This window comes from Piliocolobus tephrosceles, chromosome 12, assembly GCF_002776525.5.
Source record: "Piliocolobus tephrosceles isolate RC106 chromosome 12, ASM277652v3, whole genome shotgun sequence".
NCBI lineage: Eukaryota > Metazoa > Chordata > Mammalia > Primates > Cercopithecidae > Piliocolobus > Piliocolobus tephrosceles.
This window is the reverse complement of record NC_045445.1, coordinates 47,433,946-47,457,339: the sequence shown is the minus strand read 5'-3', so window position 1 is coordinate 47,457,339 and position 23,394 is coordinate 47,433,946. Positions and strand designations below refer to the sequence as shown.

Below are 23,394 nucleotides of genomic sequence, written 5' to 3'. Positions count from 1 at the left end.
ATCTCTACTAAAAATACAAAAAATTAGCTGGGCGTGGTGGCGGGCGCCTGTAGTCCCAGCTACTAGGGAGGCTGACGCAGGAGAATGGCGTGAACCCAGGAGGCGGAGCCTGCAGTGAGCCGAGATCGCACCACTGCACTTCAGCCTGGGCGACAGAGTGAGACTCAATCTCAAAAAAAAAAAAAAAAAAAAACTGCTATAGCAGAAGCAATATGGGCTTCATGTTTCCTGACACAAAGTTAAAACTAGAAACACGGTGATTTTTTTTTTTTATGTTTTAAGAAAATATGCAAAATCTTCAACAAAACTAATAATTTCCTAAAGTTGAATTCAAACAATGCATTATACAATTCTACAATCAACATGTATTCCTCTTTTTTTAAAAAAAAAAAAAAGCTTTTTATTTTTTAAAAATGTAGATTTACATGCAGTTGTAAGAAATAGATCCTGTATACCCTTCATCCCTTTACCTAGTTTCCCCCAGTGGTATCGCCTTGTATAACAATAGTACGATATCACAACCAGGAAATTGAAGTTGATACAATCCACCCACCTTATTCGAATTTCACTAGTTTTACATGCAATTATATGCATGTTCTACACAATTTTATCACATGTGTAGGTTCATGTGACTATCACTTCCATTGCAACAGAACTCCCTCGTATTGTCCCTTTATAGCCAAAAGGACCTCCACCCCATAACCCCTTATTAACTCTGGGCAACCACTAATCTGCTATTAATGTAATTTCATCATGTCAAAAAATGTTGTATAAATTGAATTTTATTGTACATAAACTTTTTGGGATTGGCTTTTTTTTCATTCAGTATAATTCTTGGGAGATTCATCCAGATTGTTGCATATATTAATAGCTCCTTTCTTTCTATTGCTGAGTGATATTCCATGGTGTAGATGTACCACAGTTTGTTTTACCATTCACTCACTGAAGGATATTTGGGTTGTTTCCAAGATTTGGCAATTATGAATGAAGCTGCTGTGAAAATTTGTGAACGGGTTTTTGTGAATGTAATTTTTCATTTTTCTGAGATAAAAGTCCATGACTGAAATTGGTAAGTTGGATGTTAGTTTTATAAGAAACTGCCAGACTGTTTTCCAGATTGGCCATGCCATTTCACATTCCCACCAAAAAAAAATGTATATATGATCCAGTTTCTCCACATCCTTGACAACATTTGGTGTAGACACATTTATTTTTTTAATTTTAGCCTTTCTGGTAGGTATGCAGTGATATCACATTGTGATTTTAATTTGCATTTCCCTAATGGCTAATGACATTTAACATCTTTTCATATGCTTATTTTCCATTTGTATTTACTCTTTGGTGAAATGTTTATTCATGTCTTTTATAATCAGACACAAGCATCCAAAATAGGAAAAAGTTCTTTTTACATGGGAATTCAAGTAATCAGTGGATAATATGGTTTTACAAAAGAATGAAATGCTGTTCAATGGGGATTTTTTTAATTGGCTATCTGCTAAGACAGATGCCCTAACATTAACTCTTACTTACCCCAGTGAAGATGTTTTTGTGGAGGACTAGGAAAATAGGATCCAGGAACAACACTTGCCTTTCTGATACCTTGACTGTAGACAGAATTGAAAGAATACAACTGGAGATAAAAGAGAGTTTTTGACAGGTATCGGATTCAATAAATTCATCAACGCATTTTCTAACAAGTATCTGTAGTGTAGATATTTTTTTCCTTGGTATGCTTTGGATATATTTAGATGCAGTTTGTTGCCTTGTTTTAGGAGTCCAAGTTGTACACTCACCTGGACAGAGAGCTGTCTACTACAGTTCAGGCAGGGCAACAGAATTACCTGCAGGCTAACCTACTCTTCTCCTCATAAAAGAGATTGAATAAAAAGCCTACAATGACAGTCCACTGCCCAGTGAATCAAGACCAACTCCAAAATATGTCATTCAAGGTCAACAAAGCCCTAACCTACCTTTTCTGCACAATCTCCCACTACTACTTTTGTACTCTAACCAAATGAAAATACTGTTTTCCAAATCCGCTCTGCTCTGTCCTGACTCTGAGCTTTTGTTACCGCTATATCCTTTACTGAAATACCTTCCCTCACCATTTGTGTCTATCAAAATCCTATCCCACCTATCCCTCAAGGCCCTGCTCAGATGTTACATTCTTCATGAAACAGCCCCTACTTCCTTGAGTCAGAAGCAAACATTCCTGCCTCTATTCTAGCACAAGACTTTGTACTTCCTCACAGCACTTATCTCTCTGACCACTCTTTTGTTTAAATGCCACGCCAATGCAATAACATGGATGAATCTCAACTGCATTTTGCTAAGTGAAAGAAGTCAGACATAAAAGGCTACATGTATATGACAATCCAGAAAAGGCAAAAACCACAGGGAAAGAAAACAAGTGAGCAGTTACCAGGGATTAAAAGTGGGAGGGGATTTTGACTATAAAGGCATAGCATGAGGGAGTTTTTGTGGTAATGAAACCGTTCCATATCTTGATTGTGGTGGTAGCAGTTAAATGACTGTATATATTTGTAAAAACTTATATAAACATATACTATAAAGGGTGAATTTTACTCTATGTAAATTATACCTTAACAAAAATGTTAGGAAAAAATCATACCAGCTAGGCAGCAAATTAGATAGCCTGCCCTCAAATTCTTGCCAATCATTTACTTGCTCTTCAAGTGATGTGCCAGAGTAAGATCTGTGGCTACAAAGAAGATACATGGTCCCTTCTCTCAAGAAACTGTCTCTAATGAAGGAGATAGGCATGTAAGCAAATAAATACAATATAGTATGAAAGATGCTATATATATTGTAAATATGTGTAAAATACAGTGAAGAGGTAAAGGAGGAAGTGGTCAGATTGACTTAGATTGTTGAAGGTCTAGAATTCCAAGTTAAGAAATTTATATATTGCCGGGCATGGTGGCTCACGCCTGTAATTCCAGCACTTTGGGAGGCCGAGGCGGGCGGATCATGAGGTCAGGAGATCAAGACCATCCTGACTAACACCGTGAAACCCCATCTCTACTAAAAATACAAAAAAATTAGCCAGGCGTGGTGGCAGGTGCCTGTAGTTCCAGCTACTAGGGAGGCTGAAACAGGAGAATGGTGTGAACCCAGGAGGTGGAGCTTGCAGTGAGCAGAGATCGCGTCACTGCACTCCAGCCTGGGCAACAGAGTGAGACTCTGTCTCAAAAAAAAAGAAAAAGAAAAAGAAAAAGAAATTTATCTTTTATTCAATATGCAATGAAAAGTGACATAATCACACCTAGGTTTTAGAAAGTATAATCTGGCTATAATATGAAGGATGATTTGGAATAGGGAAGAGACTAAAATCAATTAGAAGGCTATTTACAATAGTCTAAAAAATTTAATATCAATTCTCTTCTCCAGTAGTAGACAATTGAGATCAGACTGCGCTTTCAATTAAAGCTTATTATTGCTGATAATCTAGATACGTTTAAGTAAAAACAAAGAGAGGACCCACAGATCTTTTCTTGATACAGTTTACTCCCAGTAAACTGAGATCTTTAATGGGGGGACCTAGTCACATTCATCTTTTTATCTTCCCCAGCAAATTTGTAGGACTTTGTAGACAGCAGAAGCTCTAAAAATGTTTTTTCTAATGAATACAGTGGATGAATTTTATTTTAAGTCACTGAAACTCCAAAATAGAAAATTGTAATTCCTCTATGCCCAATGATAGTTATTGCTTACAATTTTATGTTAGAAATCCCAGGGGGTTAAGGTTGATAAAAATGTTTTATTCCTTAATTTGTATACTTAATGTAGAGATTAAGTGGGATTAGTCTAGCACATTTTTCCCTAGCAATACTGTTTTATTGAAAGTCTGTTCTTTGCTTATTCACTGCTGCCTATTACAACTTGCAATGAGTGACAAGGGTAAGATTCTGTTGCAAACAGGATGATAGCAGGCAGTATAAATCTACTCTTTAGTAGACTGCTCTTAAGCAATTGATTATTGCCTCTGTCTTATAACTTGGAAACCTCTGCCTAAAATGGCATACATGGGGCATATTGAAAGCACTGACATGTTAGCCTGCTTACTGGAATGTGTGTACTGAAGAGTTTTTATTCTGTTTTAAATCTAATCAATAGAAGGCCCTAAAACCAGGAGGGAGCTATGCCCTAAACACTGTACAGAGGCCAAACATATGCTCTCATCAGGTCTCTAAATACCTCCATCATCACCTAAGAAAACTAAGACATTTAGCGAACTAGTGGGATCATTGAAGATAAACTTAATGAGCCTCTTCTTCAAACAAACAAGAGCTTCAGGGTTTCAATTTCTTCCCCCTTTTTCCCCTCTCAAAAAGCAAACGTTGCTGAGCCACTTCATTGCCTCTGATAAAAGACTTTCTGTGGCTCTAGATTTGACGACATTCAGAATATTCATCAGTCACAGATTTCTGTGTCTGAACTAATTTACTATGAAGAAGATAAAATATTTTGATGTTATCTGCACCCAAAGTTGCACAGAGACAGCTTAGAAAAAATGTACCTCCCTCCACCCCCCAGCTAATTGGAAGATTGTCGGCTAAGGGTAATGTGATTTTATAGATGCCAGGGTGTGCTCTGATTCAATGCATCTGGACTTTTTTTCCTTTTGATGTTTCCATTAGTATTTTTCCCCATTAAAGTTCTTGTACTTTATAATGCATGATTTGTGGTGAAGTCAAAACCGAAGTCATTTTTGTAGCCATAAAATACCTTATTGTTGAAGGCCTGCTTGTTCCTTGCCTGTTTCCTGCTACCAACATAACCATAACACTTGTCTAATTCTGGTGTGACAGAACTTAATTACTGTGTGAATCATGAGTGGCAAGGCAGCCAATTTCAGTTGTCCCAACTACGTGCTAGCACCTGGTCACTTATTGCCAGATACTTGTTTACTCCGAGTTATTGATCAAGTTTGAGTCCTGGGCAGCTGCCACTAATCCTAATGCATATAGTTGGCAGCTGCAAATTTGTGACTTTGCCCCTTGGAAACAAAGGCGGCCTTTGCCCACACTCATGAAGACTTTAACTTCTAACGGGTAAGTCTTAGCTTAATATGTGATTGTGATTACATATAATAGAAGGACATTTATTCATAAATTGTTTTTTCAGGAGCCCCAGCCTTACTAGAAATTATCAAATTAGGTTTCTATCAGAAAAGAATCCCATTGCCTGTAGATTAAAAAAAATTACTGCCCATGGGCATTTTTTTTTTGTTTTGTTTTGAAACAGAGTCTCTCTGTTGCCCTGGCTGGAGTGCAGTGGCATGATCTCAACTCACTTCAACCTCCATCCCCTGGGTTCAAGCAATTCTCCTGTCTCAGCCTCTCGAGTACCTGGGATTACAGGTGTGCTCCACCATACCCAGCTAATTTTTGTATTTTTAGTAGAAATGGGGTTTCGCCATGTTGGCCAGGCTGGTCTCCAACTCCTGATCTCAGGTGATCCACTTGCCTCAGTCTGCCAAAGCGCTGGGATTACAGGCGTGAGCCACTGCACCTGGCCATGGGCACTTTTAATAACTTAATTTCTCCCTAATTTAACAAGCTGATTTTATCCATGCCTGAGAGGTCCACTTTCTTCTACAGCTGTTCTCTCATTTGTCCTAAGCAATGGCAAGATCACAGATATTTGTTTTAGATATGCTATCTGTTTATTAGGTTTTCATCTAAAGGAATATTAAGTGATTCAAAATATATCTGTTCAATTTTTTGTCAGTAGTATTGCTATTTTCGTTGAGAAAGAAGAAACAGAGACTCCCTCAATGTCACATAACCAGTCAACAGCAGAGTTAAAAATAGGAACAAAGACTAAAATGGGGGGGATTATGTGGATGTAGTATACTAAGTGTCATACTGGATCTGATGAAGGGATTGGAAATGAACCTCAAATACATGGTCATATTTGCAGGGCATAGTTCATTAAAAACATTTTCCTCTTCCATTTTCCCCAAATAATTGTTTTTCTTTCTTTAATAAGATATACAGAAATTCTCTTGTGGTCACAGATTTAATTCTTTTAGAATCTTCACCTTATTGGAAACCTGAAAAGGAAAGATAGCAGACTGTATGAGATGAGATGTTTCCCAAGTAGTTTTTCCCAATACCGGAATGGGGAGTAAAGCCCTCTCTCACCACTCCTATTCAACATAGTGTTGGAAGTTCTGGCTAGGGCAATCAGGCAAGAGAAAGAAATAAAGGGTATTCAATTAGGAAAAGAGGAAGTCAAATTGTCCCTGTTTGCAGATGACATGATTGTATATTTAGAAAACCCCATTGTCTCAGCCCAAAATCTCCTTAAGCTGATAAGCAACTTCAGCAAAGTCTCAGGATACAAAATTAATGTGCAAAAATCACAAGCATTCTTATACACCAGTAACAGACAAACAGAGAGCCAAATCATGAATGAACTTCCATTCACAATTGCTTCAGAGAGAATAAAATACCTAGGAATCCAACTTACAAGGGATGTAAAGGACCTCTTCAAGGAGGACTACAAACCACTGCTCAGTGAAATAAAAGAGGACACAAACAAATGGAAGAACATACCATGCTCATGGATAGGAAGAATCAATATCGTGAAAATGGCCATACTGCCCAAAGTTATTTATAGATTCAATGCCATCCCCATCAAGCTACCAATGAGTTTCTTCACAGAATTGGAAAAAATGGCTTTAAAGTTCATATGGAACCAAAAAAGAGCCCGCATTGCCAAGACAATCCTAAGTCAAAAGAACAAAGCTGGAGGCATCACACTACCTGACTTCAAACTATACTACAAGGCTACAGTAACCAAAAGAGCATGGTACTGGTACCAAAACAGAGATATAGACCAATGGAACAGAACAGAGTCCTCAGAAATAATACCACACATCTACAGCCATCTGATCTTTGACAAACCTGAGAGAAACAAGAAATGGAGAAAGGACTCCCTATTTAATAAATGGTGCTGGGAAAATTGGCTAGCCATAAGTAGATAGCTGAAACTGGATCCTTTCCTTACTCCTTATACGAAAATTAATTCAAGATGGATTAGAGACTTAAATGTTAGACCTAATACCATAAAAACCCTAGAAGAAAACCTAGGTGGTACCATTCAGGACATAGGCATGGGCAAGGACTTCATGTCTAAAACACCAAAAGCAACGGCAGCAAAAGCCAAAATTGACAAATGGGATCTCATTAAACTAAAGAGCTTCTGCACAGCAAAAGAAACTACCATCAGAGTGAACAGGCAACCTACAGAATGGGAGAAAATTTTTGCAATCTACTCATCTGACAAAGGGCTAATATCCAGAATCTACAAAGAACTCAAACAAATTTACAAGAAAAAAACAAACAACCCTATCAAAAAGTGGGGAAAGGATATGAACAGACATTTCTCAAAAGAAGACATTCATACAGCCAACAGACACATGAAAAAATGCTCATCATCACTGGCCATCAGAGAAATGCAAATCAAAACCACAATGAGATACCATCTCACACCAGTTAGAATGGCAATCATTAAAAAGTCAGGAAACAACAGGTGCTGGAGAGGATGTGGAGAAATAGGAACACTTTTACACTGTTGGTGGGATTGTAAACTAGTTCAACCATTATGGAAAAAAGTATGGCGATTCCTCAAGGATCTAGATCTAGATGTACCATATGACCCAGCCATCCTACTACTGGGTATATACCCAAAGGATTATAAATCATGCTGCTATAAAGACACATGCACATGTATGTTTATTGCGGCACTATTCACAATAGCAAAGTCTTGGAATCAACCCAAATGTCCATCTGTGACAGACTGGATTAAGAAAATGTGGCACATATACACCATGGAATACTATGCAGCCATAAAAAAGGATGAGTTTGCATCCTTTGTAGGGACATGGATGCAGCTGGAAACCATCATTCTTAGCAAACTATCACAAGAACAGAAAACCAAACACCGCATGTTCTCACTCATAGGTGGGAATTAACAATGACATCACTTGGACTCGGGAAGGGGAACATAACACATGGGGGCCTATCATGGTGGAGGAGGGGGAAGGGATTGCATTGGGAGTTATACCTGATATAAATGACGAATTGATGGGTGCTGACGAGTTGATGGGTGCAGCACACCAACATGGCACAAGTATACATATATAACAAACCTGCACGTTATGCACATGTACCCTAGAACTTAAAGTATAATAATAATAAAAAAAAAAAGATCACTCATCTCTATAGTTCCTTCCAGCACCTCCCTTGCTCAACTTGCCCCCACACCTTGGGACCTTCCCTACTCTTTGTCTCTCTCCTTCTCAGCAATCTGTGATCCTCTCAATAACCTCCCTAAACTCAAGATAGCTAATTTGATCTCCCAGTAGCAATCAAGTGCATACAATTTTGCTCAGGTTTTCTGCAATGCCCTCCACCAACACAATTTCTTTCTTTCTTATTTAAAAATATATATTTTTTATTTTTTGTAGAGACAGGGCCTCACTGTGTTGCCCAGGCTGGTCTCAAACTCCTGGACTCAAGCAACTCTCCTTCCTCAGCCTCTCAAAATGCTGGGATTACAGGCATGAGCCACCACACCCGGCCTCATAATCTCTGTTATCTAGGATTTCTGGGGCTGCTCAGCAGGATTCTGGTGAGGGGGCTCTTAGCATGGTAAAATGTGTGGCTGACGAACACCCATTTTTTCCACCTTGTAATAATATTCTCCCTATGTATGTGTAGAGGTAGTACAGCAGAATGAAAACAGCATGGAATTTTGAGTCATATATACCCGTGTGAATTCCAACTCCACCACCTACCAGCCGTGTGACCTTCAGCAAGATACTTCATTTTTCTTAGTCTCATTTTCCTCATCTGAAAAAAATGTAAATTATAATAGGATATCATTGCCTGTTGTGAAAATCAAATGATATCATTAATATATGTAAAGTACTTGGCCCATAGTAGGATCTCAATGGTAGTTTTTGAAGTTATGGATATGAAAAGATTGTTCTTAGTTTTAGATATAGCGTATCTACTGTTTGTAAAGCCACTCTCTGTAATTCTGTCCTTTCTTTGGGTGCATGAAAGCTTTGCTTTAAAAAAAAAATCCCCTGTTTCCTAATGGCTATATACTAACTTGAGCTGACTGAGGCTTAGTCTTCATTTGCAAGTGACATTATGTTATTTGGAAGTATGCTGTTGGCATCATGCTTTGGCTTTTCATTTTGTTTTGTTGGCTGCTGCTTCTCTCCATACACCCACCATTTTCTTGCTATCATAGAGCAGCTGCCTGGAGTGGAGATTTATTGTCATCCCTTGTCTACACATTATCTTTACCTATGTTGTCGAGCTGTGTATCCAGCATCACTTAGATGCCAGGATACTGTTTGTCCCAAGTTGTGCTTTCCCATTCATTTAATGGTGAGAAGACAGATGTAATGTCTCATTTCTTGCAAACATATTAAAGCCTGAACACTATCGTCCACCTCAACATCTCTATAGAGACAGTGTGATGGGAAACTAAATCTGCCACAGTGGTTCCCTACTGTTGCTCCTGCAGGATGCTGCTCTGCTTATCAGTTCATCATTAGATAGTGAAGTGCTCAGGGCAGCTTTCAGTTTAGTATTGCTGACACAAATATTTGGCAGGGTAGGCCTTTGTGGTAGGATTTGAAGAATTCAAAAAGGCTCCTGGCCCATATATATCTTCCTTAATGGTCACAGTGCCTGAAACGCATACAAGAGACATTTCACTTCAACTTTCTCTTTTTGGTATAAAGCAACATCCAAATGGCGTTCTCCAGAGGGAAAATAGTTAACTCATTATCAGCTATTAATACTTGAGTCAGAACGGCATTGGAATCCTTCTTCTGTTCCTAGCTATATGCGTTTTGGCAGGCTGCTGTAATTCTCTCTGGGCCAGTTTTCCCTTCTGTGATACTTGGGAAGATTAAATGAGATAATGCATATAAAACATAGTAAATGCTCAATGAACAGTAGCTGTTATTAGTCTTAGGGAGAGTAGGACTCCGAGGGAATATATTTGGGACTAGTAAATTTGGTTTGTCAGATATAAGGTGAAGTCTGGTATAGGGGGACTGCTCAGAGCAAAGGCCCTGGTGGAGTAGTGATATGGCCATGTAGTAGCATGGAAACTCTGGGGGCCTGGGTTTGGAAGGGGAGGGTGGAAAGAAGAAGGATTGAAACAGGGTCAAACTATACTTACGTTAACTTCCCAGCAAGAAAAGTATAGTCTTACTCTGGATGGGATGCTTTGTGAGGTAGTGAGCTCTGACAGTGGGAGTGCTCAAGCAGATGCTGGATGCTAGCTACCTGTCAGGAATACTCTAGTCTACCCTAGGGCTCTTCAAACATATGTACATGCAGATCCCCTGAGGATCATGTTCAAAGACAGATTCCGAGTCAGTTAGTCTGGGTGGAACCTGTGATTCTACATTTCTAACCAGCTCCCTGATGATGCTGATGCTCCTGATCAACAGACCTCACTCTTGGTAGTAAGGCACTGTTATAGTTAGAAAATAACTCACAGTGAAATAGAGGAATATGGATGGGGAAAGCCAGTGGGTTACCCAGGCAAGTCTCCGTAGAGTGGAAGGATTTTGTTGCAGTCATGATCTACAATCTGGTTCTTAGCTTTGTAAGCCTTGAAATTTGATTGGTAATATAACCAGAGACTGGGTTCCTGGGGACTGACTCACACTTAACCAAATTCACAAGAGACCAATATATAAGCCAGAATACCAATTGATTAATTTATAATGAGAAGTACAACTTCCAAGTGGACCAGATACCAGTGTTTGCTAATCAGTGCATTATCTCCCAGTAGGCATATTTACATGAGGAGCTAACTGATAATAAGTAGGGTTGCTTGGTGAGGATGAACTCAGAGCAAGGGGCATTCATAGGATGATTTTAATGACTCACATTATCAAGCTATGGTAGTCTGATACCTCCATTCCACAATTGTCTAGAACTCCAGAATAGTTCTGGAGATATTGGCCTCCTCACTAGTCTCTTTTTCATCAGTCTTGTCCTCATACAATCCATATGATCTCTTTAAGTTCAAATCTGATCACACCATTCATTTGCTCCATTGACTTCAACAGAAATTCACAATTTTAAACTTATTATTACAAAATGTTTAAAATACTGTATAAGAAAAGTTGGGGGAAAAAAGTACAATGAGCACCCATATACCCACCATCTAGATTTATCACTTGTTGTCATCTTGCCATATTTGCTTTATGTATGTGTATACACATGTGCATACATATTGAGTCCATACTCTTTAATATAATTTTCTGGCCAGGCCAGTGGCTCACACCTGTAATCCCAGGACTTTGGGAGGCCAAGGCAGGAGGATCACGAGGTCAGGAATTCGAGACCAGCCTGGCCAACATGGTGAAACCCCGTCTCTACTAAAAATACAAAAATTAGCTGGGCATGGTGGCACACTCCTGTAATCCCAGCTACTTGGGAGGCTGAAGCAGGAGAATCGCTTAAACCTGGGAGGCAGAGGTTGCAGTGAGCCAAGATCATGCCATTGCACTCCAGCCTGGGCAACAAGAGCAAAACTCCGTCTCAAAAAAAAAAAAAAAAAAAAATATATATATATATATATATATATATGTAATTTTCTAAACTTTTCACGTTCTGACACAACTTACTTGACTAGCTTCACTTCCCTTGGCTCCCCCTTTGCAACTTTACATCCCAACCATACCAAACTACTGAATGCTAGTTCCCTGAATGTTCTTTGGAGTTCTCATATAATACACTCTTGCCTATGCCTGAAAATCCTTACTCTCTTTGCTTGGGTCACTCCATTTGTACTTAAAGACTCAGTCACACCTGTGTTGCCCTAGCACCTTATACTTTTCTCTGTCATAACATGTATTACCCTGTACTGTTATTGATTATCTCTCTGACTGTCTCACTAGACCATGAGCTCACTGAGGGCAAGGACTGTTTCTTTTGTCTCTCTACACCCCTGTCTCTCCCATGCTTTGCACTTAGCAGGTGTTCAGTAATCAGAAACTCAACTGCCTATCACGCAGTTCTACCTGGTTACATCATAGGCACCTCAAAATCAACACATCTAAAGTGAACTCATCTCTCCTTCTACCCATTCTATACATTTAAAAACCTCCTCCTATATTCCCTGATTGAATGTCATCTAGTCTTCCAAGTCAAAAACCTCAGAGTAATTTCTAACTTCTCCTTCTCTTTCATCCCCCAAACCAAGTCCTGTTGATTCTACCTCCAAAGAACATTCCCATTCTGCCCACTTCTCTTCATGTCCACTACCTGTCTATCCAAACCACCTTCATCTCTCACCTGTAGCACTGCCAACCATCTTCTGTATGGGCTCCCTGCTGCTATTCTTATTCCCTCCAATCTATTATTCACAGAGAAGGATCTCTAAACTTCAGATCTGATTCTATTACTCCCTGATTAAACCCTAATTATATTACACCTTGTTTTTGGATAAAGTCTAAACTCTCTAGCTTTACCCAAAGGACTCTCAAGAACTGACCCTTATGTACCTCTCCAACACGATCTGTTTACCACTGTCCCTCTGTTACTTTAGGCTCCAACCATTTTGCATTTACTGGGCCTATAGAAATTGCAGCTTCCTAACATTTCTTTTTCATATTTCAATGCCTTTCCTTGTGTTGTTTCCTGCCTAGAAAAGTTAACCCTCTCAAACTCAGCCCAGGGGTAACCTCCTCTGGGAAGCTTTTCTTTACTTCCCAGTCTGGGTTAGGTGCTTCTCTGTTATCCACTACTACCCTGTCCTATCTCCATCATAGTGTTTACACTATATATATATATCACTCTATACTGCACTTATCATCTTACTTGTCCTTCTCATCAAAACTAATTTATGAGCTTCTTGATAGGCGAGTTGATGTCTTATTTGATTTTATACCAAAATGCTCAGCCCATGGCTTATGGCAGATGTACAACAAATATTTGAGAAAATAATGAATGGATAAACATTAATAAATGTCTCTCTGAACTTCATTTTTGTAGCTATAAAATACCTTCTTTCTTTTGAACACGTCTCTTCAAAGTACAATATAGTTGACGGTCATTCAGGTAATATTGATTGAATTTTGAATGCTCTTCACCATCAAAATCAGACAATTTCTGGAATTGTACCATTTCTTAGAGGTGGTTGGTCCTACCCACTTTTCCCATAGGTAATTTTTATCTCAGAGATTACAATCAGTATTTGGGGGTACCATGCTATTGGTCTCATATACCCACTTTGACCTCTAAAGTGCCTTTCAATACCTAGAGTATATGTTTCACAAAATCGCCCATTTATTTATGTTCTAGGTGTTGTTTGGCATATGATGTTAATTTTCCTCTAGGTTTCTCTCAAGCCATAAGAGTATCAGGTACAGAATTGTTCCATGCTTAATCTTTGGAAATAACATTGATTAAGTTAACACTGGGCCAGGGATTGAGGGGAGTAATTGATCAGAAATTTAACAAGTGTTGAGCTGCATAAAGTAGATTGTATTTCTTTGAACCGAAAAAGTGGCTAAAACTGAACATCTTGAACATCATTTTCTCTGATATTACCTCAAATTAACAACTTTAATATTATTTTAGAATTGTGTCCCTGAACCTGTTTAACAATTTTAATATTTAACATGTAATTTATATATTGCTAAGCATTGTTCTAAGTGCTTTATTACATGTATTAACTCATTTAATCATCTGAAAACTCTGTGAGGTAGGTGCCATTATTATTCCCCTTTTACAGACCATGAGGAAACTGAGTGAGGCACAGGGAAGTTCCCCAAGGTCCAAAGTTATTCATAACTATCAGACACCAGGTGTATTAATTCAGCTTAATTCAAGGCTAATTTGTTAACCACGCAGTAAATGTAATAGTTGACAGGGTAGACAAAAATTGTATACTTAAGCAAGGATAAATCATAATGTAATAGTGCCATGACTGAATCGCCTAGGTGAGTCAGGCTCCTTTCAGTTAGTGGGAAATGGAGAAAGATTATGTAGTTAAGGTTATGAATAGCGCAGGAATATCCGCTTGGGTAAGTCAGGTTTGTGAAAAATGCAGAAAAAAAGGCTTGGTTCTGAGGTGTGTGAAAACAGTCATTCTTTTGTGAGGACTAAGATTACTTTTAGAAGAGGCATCTGATGCGGTGCAATAACCTAGGGTAACGGTAAGGAAATATCCATGTATGAGGCTTCTTAGGAGCAGGGAAAGAGAAAGGTGCCATTTGAAGTCAGTAAGAAAGGGTAATAACGCGCTTTTCCTGCCCTTCCCCCATCTAGAGGATCAGCAAATAGCCTGATTCTACTCAAATTCTTTCTCTACCCAAATTCCCTTGACTACAACTCAGACCTTTTGGATCTGCGCTTTTTAGAAGTACTGTACTTTCACATTCTGGCACCATAAGCCCGAAACGTCCTTTACGCAAATGATAGGAGGGAAAAATGTATTCTTGCAATTCAAAACCGACTCGAATCCTACTAGAAAGCTTTATGTTTGCGGACTTTATCGTTCCTCGCCTGTCCGTTTTTTATGAAACGACGCGACACACCTGACCACACAGCCTCAGATCCTATTCTAACATCGTTCCATCCTGTTACCCTTTTAAGAGGCGGATCCCGCAGTGTCCTTTCCTCCCTCCCAGCCACCTCCACCCCCAGTCGACTGGGCGGAGCTTCACGCTAAAGCCCCAGAGCCCGACGCTGCAGCGGCGGTAGCGGAGAGCGCTGGAGCTCCGAGGAGCTGCATCTGCGGCAACCTGTGTGCTGACGCTACGTGCCTCCTGACTCCGACCTAGCTCGCAGCTCCCCAGTCTCACTCCATTCCTTCCCCACCTGGTGCGCACCTGCTCAAGGCCAGGGTCCTGCCAAGCGCTAGGAGGGCGCGTGCCAGGGGCACTAGGGAACTGCGGAGCGCGCGCGCCATGGGGCCGCCGCCTAGGGCCGGGGTCTCCTGCCGCGGTGTCTGCGGCTCTTCCAGATTGCTGGCTTGGTGCTTTCTGCTGGCCCTGAGTCCGCAGGCCCCCGGCTCCCGGGGGGCCGAAGCAGTGTGGACCGCGTACCTCAACGTGTCCTGGCGGGTTCCGCACACCGGAGTGAACCGTACGGTGTGGGAGCTGAGCGAGGAGGGCGTGTACGGCCAGGACTCGCCGCTGGAGCCTGTGTCTGGGGTCCTGGTACCGCCCGACGGGCCCGGGGCGCTCAACGCCTGTAACCCGCACACGAATTTCACGGTGCCCACGGTTTGGGGAAGCACCGTGCAAGTCTCTTGGTTGGCCCTCATCCAACGCGGCGGGGGCTGCACCTTCGCAGACAAGATCCATCTGGCTTATGAGAGAGGGGCGTCTGGAGCCGTCATCTTTAACTTCCCCGGGACCCGCAATGAGGTCATCCCCATGTCTCACCCGGGTGAGTGTAGCTACTAGATTGCACCCCTCCAGACCGCTGCTATGGCCAGTTTCTCTTATTTTCTTCATTGCCATCCTCGCCCTATCCCCTTGCTCCCAAGGAAAGTGGGTGCTCTTTCTGTCCCCACGGAGTGGGGCAGGGTCCTCCCCAAATTCACCAGTCCTGGGGGTTGGGCAGAAAAAAGCCTTCATTTGCCTCTCTGGTGGAAAAGGGTAAGACAAACCGGGTGCAGAGGCTGGCAAATCAAGGACTGTTTGAGCTCTTTGCGTTCCCTTTTCCTGGTTTTTCACAAGGGTGTCTAGCCTTGAATTAAGTGGCAGTGGGCATCGGGTCTTAAATGACCGAGGAGAAGATCACCTGGAAATCTCTTCCTCACTCTGCTGTTTAACAACCTCAGACTGGCAGCAGATTTTCCCCTCCTCTCCGTGTTTTTCTCTCCATGTTTCCTGGGTATCAAATACTAGATTGTGCTACTGTGCCCTGTTAACCTCATTGCAATTTTGGTGGAAACTTTGCTTAGTTCTTGGGTTCTTCTCTGCCCAGTGGTCTCAAGTCCCAAGTGACTGTTGGTATCATTGCTTTTGTTTGCTCCTGAAAAATCTGATTTAGGTTATTGAGTTGCAAAACAGGTGACTAACGTTCTTGAAAAAGAAGAGCTTTCTGCATGAGGATAGCAAAGGCCTAGACTTTGGAGAAAAAAAATAGTCCAGGTAGTTCTGAATTCTTGGAAATGGTGTGGGGTTACTATTTTTCCCCCTTTGGTTATCCTTCCAGAAACCTCCCTATTTGTGATTAAGTATCCATACCTTATGTATATAGTTATCCTGGACCCTAAAGGACAGAGGGGGAAAAATGGAGAAAAAGGAAGAGACACGTGTAATAGCAGTGTATCATAGTTTTTAAGAGCTGGGCCTCAAGTCAGAGCTTGGTTTAAATTCCTACTCTGTTGCTTACTAGTCCTGTGACCTTGGGCAACTTATTTGAAGTCTTAGAGTCTGGGTTCTCTCATCAGTCAAATGAGAATGAATAATAAGAAAACTTACCCACAAGTTTGCCTTGAGGATAAAATTTAATAATGCCTTAAAGAGTTTAGTGCAGTAAAGCACATCATCCACTCTCAGTAAGGGTTAGCTGATAGGATTAGCCTTCTGGGAGTCACTGGAAGGATGAAGCTTCTTATTTGACTACTGGAGGTTTTCTGTTTATCTTAAAACCTTATGATTGAACCTGCCTAGAGAGCACTTGTATTGAGTGGCTGGATGGCGTAATGGAAAGAACACTGAATTGGAACTCAGGAGATTTGAGTTCTTTTGGCCCCTTCTTTGCCTCTACCAACTTTGTAACCTTGTACAAGTTACTCACATGTCAAATGGTTGTATAGGCAGTGGCGGCCAAGTTAGAAGCGTGTACCAAAACAAAACAAAACTAGATCACTTTCAGATCTAAAATGCTATGATTTTTAGATTTTATATTGATTAAAGGAGAAACTATATCTCTCTTGGCCGATAATTCATTGATTAGAATGAATTAGTAGCTTTTAGAAGTTACTGAAAATCAATAATAAAGATGTAATAAAGTTTGTAGTCTTTATATTTCAGTTGACTGTCTAATAGCAAGGGTTTGACTTTGTCTTCTAATGAGTTTCATTTGTATGAATGATTTGTAATTGAAGAGTATTTAATTACAGAGTCCTACTTAGACAATTTTCCTTTTGCTTCTGTTAAGGGTATTTATCTGATAGTTTTAGGAGACAATAAAATTAACTTTTGCTGAGCTCCCACTATGTGCCAGGCACTCTACATACATAATACTTATCCTTTATTGAGAGGCAATATGGTGTACTAAGAAAAACACAGGCATTTTAGTCAAGATTGGGAATAAAATTCTGGATTTACCGCACAATAACTTTGTGTCCTTGGTCGGATTATTTAACTTTACTGAGCCTTGGATACACCATCTGTAAGATGGAGATAATATTTATGTTGCTGTGATTATTAAGGATAATATATATATATATACTATCCAGCTGATAATAGTCACTGAATGTTATAATAGGTTAATGCTAACAGGATGCAAAAAATTAATGTACAAATATATGATTGTGTAACTGTCGATTTGAAGACACGAATACACTGGGAATCTAATTATAGCTGTTGTGTTTCAGGATACCGTATAGGAATAAAGCCCTAAATATTGATCACTAAATTACACTACATTCAGAAAAGCATTTTGATACTTTAAAAACAATATTATCTGAGATAAAGGCTATACCAAAGTTTGCCATCAAGGTAACTAGCCAAAACTAGCAAATTACTTGAGGTAAGGAATCACATTTCTCCTTGAACTCCTGGAAAAACTATTTTTCAATATAGGTGGAAAATCACTTTGCATATTATCCACATGTGTTATTGAATATTTGTTTGCAAAGTGTTATATTGTTTGCTTTACTCATTCCTCAGAGTAAGCCTAGGGTTTCCTTTTAATCTCTGGTCAAAAACTTATCTTGGATCATAGTGGCAGAGAAATAGGACTGAGATTTTAAGTATGGATTAATTCATTATATATTGCTATGAATTACAAAGGGGCCACCAAATGTAGAAAAGCCTTCTGTATCTTCTTTGTTTACAAAATCTCTCTTCACTCACTGTCATAGGGGACTGCACTTGAATTGTTTGCCCTTGGTTAGAGTTTGTGCTGAGTGTCTATACTCTCATCTAACTGATTTAGAACAGTTGCTTTAAAATTTTTGTTTAGGAGAAAGAAACTCCACTATATAAGAGCAATCAATTAGGAAAATGAGACTTTTATGTATACCAAAATTTTACGAAAGTTAATTGTAGCCTAGCATCAACTCATGCAGTTTATTTCTGTATTTTGTTTGCAGAGTATTCAGAAAATTCTGATTCACACAGATAAATAATTGCAAATGACAGAAGCTTATTGGCAGTTTGGCTTGCAATCTCTGGATATATTTCAGTCAAATCAGTGCAGAAACCTGAAAGGAAATTAGGAGAAAATTTTTATTCCAAAGTGTAATTACTATTCAGATTTCTTATCTTAAAAATGAAAATCAGGTAAGAAGTGGCCAAATCTTAAAGTAAGAATTAAAACCATCTAAAATGTAAGATTGTCACGAGACACGTTAAGCATGTTCTCACTATGGCACAACAAACTGTTCTGCTTTCGCCAGGCAGATGGGCCTGAGCCTTGTCTGGTGTCTAATTGAGCACAACCCACAGGTTGAAGAGGTGTGTATAGTTGCTTGTACAATTTTCCTTGAGTCAACATTGTAGGCATGAATTTATTGAAAGACCGGTGCAGAACTACAACCTTCATAATTCATGAAACGTTTACAAGAGCTTGAAACATATGCAAAGGGATGTCAGGAGAAGCATTATTCCTGAGGGCTGTAAAAAAAAAAAAAAGTGAATGAACCAAGCAGTTTAATTAATGATTTGGGGGTCTTCAATGGGATATAGTTTGATATATAACACAGTTGCTTGTGTACATTGTTGAAAGATAGTGGAACAGATTAGTTAAGAGGTTGGGCTCTGCCACTTAGTGTTTTTTAAATCTTAGGCCAGTTATTTTACTTCTCTAAGTCTCAGTTTTCTCCTGTGTAAGGCAGGCATAGTAATAAACTTGCCTCCTAAGGTTGCTGGGATTCAATGAGATAATGCATATAAGGTGTTTAGCACAGTATCTGACATATAGGAAGCTACTATTATGTTTTAATCACAGTTAAGGTAAATATGCTTTAGAAAATGAAAGTTGAATCTTGTGTTTGTAGGGCATAATTGGAAATGAATAGTCTAGAGTACTTCAGAGTCTACATTACCTGAAATTCTAATTTGATCCCTTGAGGTACAGAGGGTAGAATGAATTTTAACAGGAAAAATATCTTTTGGTCCTCCTATGTTTGTTGTACTTTTCTCAAATAACTGCTTCTCCCTCCTGCTACCAATCTTTTTCTGTTCACAGAGGACCTTGGAATAGTATGTTTGTACTACTTAATCACCACCCAATCCCTTCTCAACCGTTTTATATTTAAGTTTTATTCTATTTTTTCTAGAATGTTGACTTTGAAAATCAATCTTTTTTTTTTTTTTTTTTTTTTTAGTAGAGAAGCTCGAAAGGGATTGGCCAGTGATGATTAACCAATGTAAAATACTATTCCCAAAGCCATTTTCAGATGTAGCCTTCTTGGTATCTCTGCAGGACTGTATTTGATACTGTTGACTACTTCTTCAAAACTATCCCAAGTAGTGTCTTCCTTCCTTGCCTGTCTTTTGTTTCATTACTATTTTATTAATTCATGCATCTGACACTTCTTCTCACTTGCATCCCAGACTCCTAGTACTCCTCCTCCAATAAATAGCTGCCACATCCTGTTGATTCTGGCACTTTAAACATTCTCACGTATGTCTTCTTCTTCCTTACTTTCAATACCCTGCTTTCAGTTCCATTGTCTTCTCATGGGAAAAAATACTTAGCCTCTTGATTGGTCTCCTTGCCTCCAGTAGTTTTTTCCTAGTATGCAGTTCTTCCTCCATGCCATCAGAACACAGCTCTGATCACATATATGCTATTACTTATAAATTTTAGACTACATTTCTCAGCATGGCATATAAAACTCCTAGTAATCTGATCCCAAACTACATTCAAAGCTTTATATGCCTCTTCTTTCATGTTGGTCCCTAAACATTCTCTATTCTTTTCCACTAACATTCCTTTGCTTCTGCTATTGCCAACAGACCTTTTTTTTTCTTAGCTCTGCTGCTCAAAAATTTACGCATCCTTCAAAACACAACACAAATGCCTCCTCATCTTTGAAGCTTTTCTTAATTCTTTCTTTTCCCCTTCCCAGCACAGCCCACATCCAAAACAAAGTGTGGTGATCTCTTTTTGTTCAATAGCACTTCCTCTCTTATAGTACGTTCTGCATTTTGCGGGAAACTATTTGTATACATATTTTACCTTCTACTGGATTATAATAATTTTAATGTTTTGTTAATCTTTGTAATCCCTATAGAAACCTTTGTGCTCTACATGCTTTAGAAATGCTTGCTGAATTGTCTTAAACACTCTAATGCCAGAAGGGTCACAAGATTCACTAGAAAAGTATCTAGTGGATTGGAATTCAATTCATTGAGCATTTATCAAAGGTCTGCTGTCTGATAGATACTGTGCTTCTTGCCTGAGTATACAAAATAATTAAGGTAAAGTCCCTGCCCTCTTAAGCAATGTGGAATCTGGTAGAAGGAAGAAGAGCATACAGGAATAGAGTGCACACATACTTCAAGATTGCTGGCTAACTTCTATGGTGATTAGTCTGCTTTTATGGGTATTTAATGGCAAAATGCCCTAGGTAACAAGAAAATAATGACAGATGAGTTTTCATATTGAGCTTTCCCTGTGTGGTTTTTTTTTTTTTTTTTTTTGATCTTTTAAAAACTACACCAGCATTCTATTTATGTCTCCAATTAAAATGCTTCCATTGAACATGTTGGTGAACGTGAAATTTCATAAAGTAAAAATCTTTCTTTTAAAAAAAAAAAAGGAAAATAGAGTCAGCACCCTGTATCTCTGTCCACATCTATGGATTCAGCCAACTGAAGATCAACAATATTTGGGGGAAAAGAAGCATCTACACTGAATATGTATAGACCTCATTTTCTTGTCATTATCCCCTAAATGATATAGTATAACAACTATTTATATAGCATTTACATTGTATTAGGTATTATAAATAATCTAGAGATGATTTAAAATATATAGGAAGATGTGCAATGGTTATATGCACACACTAACCATTTTATATAAGGAAATTGAGCATCTGTGGCTTTTGGTATCATTGGGAGGTCCTGAAACCAATCCCCCATGGATACTGAGGGATGACTGTATAGCTTGATCAGTGAATTGTTTTCTAAGCACATAAAAATAACTTTTCCACCCTCAGTCCCTGGAAGATATGTGTTTTCAATACAGAATGCCACATTTTAACTCTGTTCACACTCTTAAATGGACAGAAGAGAGGAGAGTGCTAAAGACATTTTCTAAGTAATTTTCTGATTATAAAATTAACTGTTATAGAAAACTTGAAAAATACAGAAAAGTGTAAAACTAGAATACCCATAATTCTACGACACAGATGACACCATTAATATTCCTTCTTATCTTGATTTCTGTACATAGGCATAACTTTGTATTCTACTTTTTTAACAGTTATTTTTTATAAATATTAATGTAGTATTAATAAAATACAGAAAAAGTGAAAAAAAAGACATACAAATCTGTTTTAGCATTTTGGGGAGTTTTTTAGTCATTTTTTAAAATTATTATTTATTTTTTATTTTTTGGGACAGAGTCTAGCTTTGTCACCCAGGCTGGAGAGTACAATGGTGCGATCTCAGCTCACTGAAACCTCCTCCTCCCAGGTTCAAGTGATTCTCCTGCCTCAGCCTCTCGAGTAGCTGGGATTACAGACCTGTGCTAACACACCCGGCTAATTTTTGTAGTTTTAGCAGAGACGGGGTTTCACCGTTTTGGCCAGGCTGATCTCTAACTCCTGACCTCAAGTGATCTGCCTGCTTTAGCCTCCCAAAGTGCTGGGATTACAGGCATGAACCACCGCACCCAGCTTGGCATTTTATGATTTTGCTCTGTATGTAGATAAATTATTTAAAGAATTATATACTATATATACTAGTTTTGTATACTGCATTCTATTGTAAGAATTTCTCATGTATCTAGAAATAGAAGATGGTCCTCTTGTAGTTGAAGGTTGTGGTCATTGACTGAGAGTTGGGGATTGAGCCTCTCTTTCTTTAGCTACCAAAAAGGAAGTGCAAAAATGAAGATGGGGAGGCTTGTGAATTGGGGCATTTAAATAAAAAATATGCTCCACCGAAGTTTACATTGAAATATACTTGCTAGCCATAAACATGGTCTGATCTAACCCATATGCGTTGCCTATTGTGGCCTTGGTATTTCTAAGGATTTGATCACCATTTGTGCTTCAGTTCATTTTCTCCCCCAATATTCCCATAGATAATGCCTTTTTCTTTTTTGTTTTTTTGTGTCTTCTTCACAATTGAGGTTTGCACGTGGTTTCCCCTGTTGCTTTTAATTAGCTTTTCTATTATAATGATGGCTGCTGAACTATAAACTATTGTTGGGGTTTCCCCCAAAGTTTATTTGATAAGGCACCATAGATATTTCCTGGGGATAAATAATTTTTGTATATGTAAGTTTTATCGAAGTATAATATACATCCCAAAAAGGTACATAAATCATTGATTTATAGCTTAGCGAAATTTCACAACTGAGCACACCTGTGTAACCAGCGCCCAGCTCGAGAAATAAAATAGTACCAAACTCCAGAAGAGCACCTCACACTCCAGTATGAAGAATTTTTGATGTAGCACAATTATCAACTTTGTTTCCTGAGGGAATGACCTCTTGCAGCATGTGGTAGGAGCCCAATCACCCACAGAAATAGTCTCCTCTTCACTGCATTGGAGTTATTTTATGGTGGTGATTCTCAGCTACATACTGTAGGGAGTTATTACCAAGCACAGGGTACATGTACCTTTCCATGCAGTTACTAAGCCAGTTCAGAATTGCCACACTTTGCTGTACACCACCACCTTGGAGCCCTATTGGCAAAGTGGAACACAAGGGCTCTTTGTTATGTTATTTCCTGTTCTGTCCTTTCCTTTTTCAGCTGTGTGTGTGTCCTTCTATGCATCATAGCATGTAGTTACTGCTTGAATTTACCCCTAGGCTTAGTGCAATATTGATTTCTTTCTTAAGGAAAGTTTGGTGATTCATGCTGACCTGTGGGAAACTGTATTTGATGAAGGTTGTTAAATCCAGAATCTGCTCATAAATTACTTGCTTTCAATATTTGAATGACCAA

The 23,394-nt window shown here is 39.0% G+C and overlaps 1 protein-coding gene across 2 annotated transcripts in view; it reads left to right on the top strand.

Annotated features, from left to right (window-relative positions):
* RNF128 (ring finger protein 128) overlaps nucleotides 1–23,394 on the top strand; it is a 112,152-nt gene that overhangs the window by 20,112 nt on the left and 68,646 nt on the right. The window contains exon 1 of one of the 2 annotated variants that reach the window (XM_023203047.1): nucleotides 14,740–15,473. The exons of the other annotated variant lie outside the window; for it this stretch is intronic. Coding sequence (XP_023058815.1) covers nucleotides 14,990–15,473 — 484 coding nt within the window. The 5' untranslated portion in view covers nucleotides 14,740–14,989. Of the gene's footprint in view, nucleotides 1–14,739; nucleotides 15,474–23,394 lie in introns of those variants that run through there. 2 annotated transcript variants of the gene reach the window in all.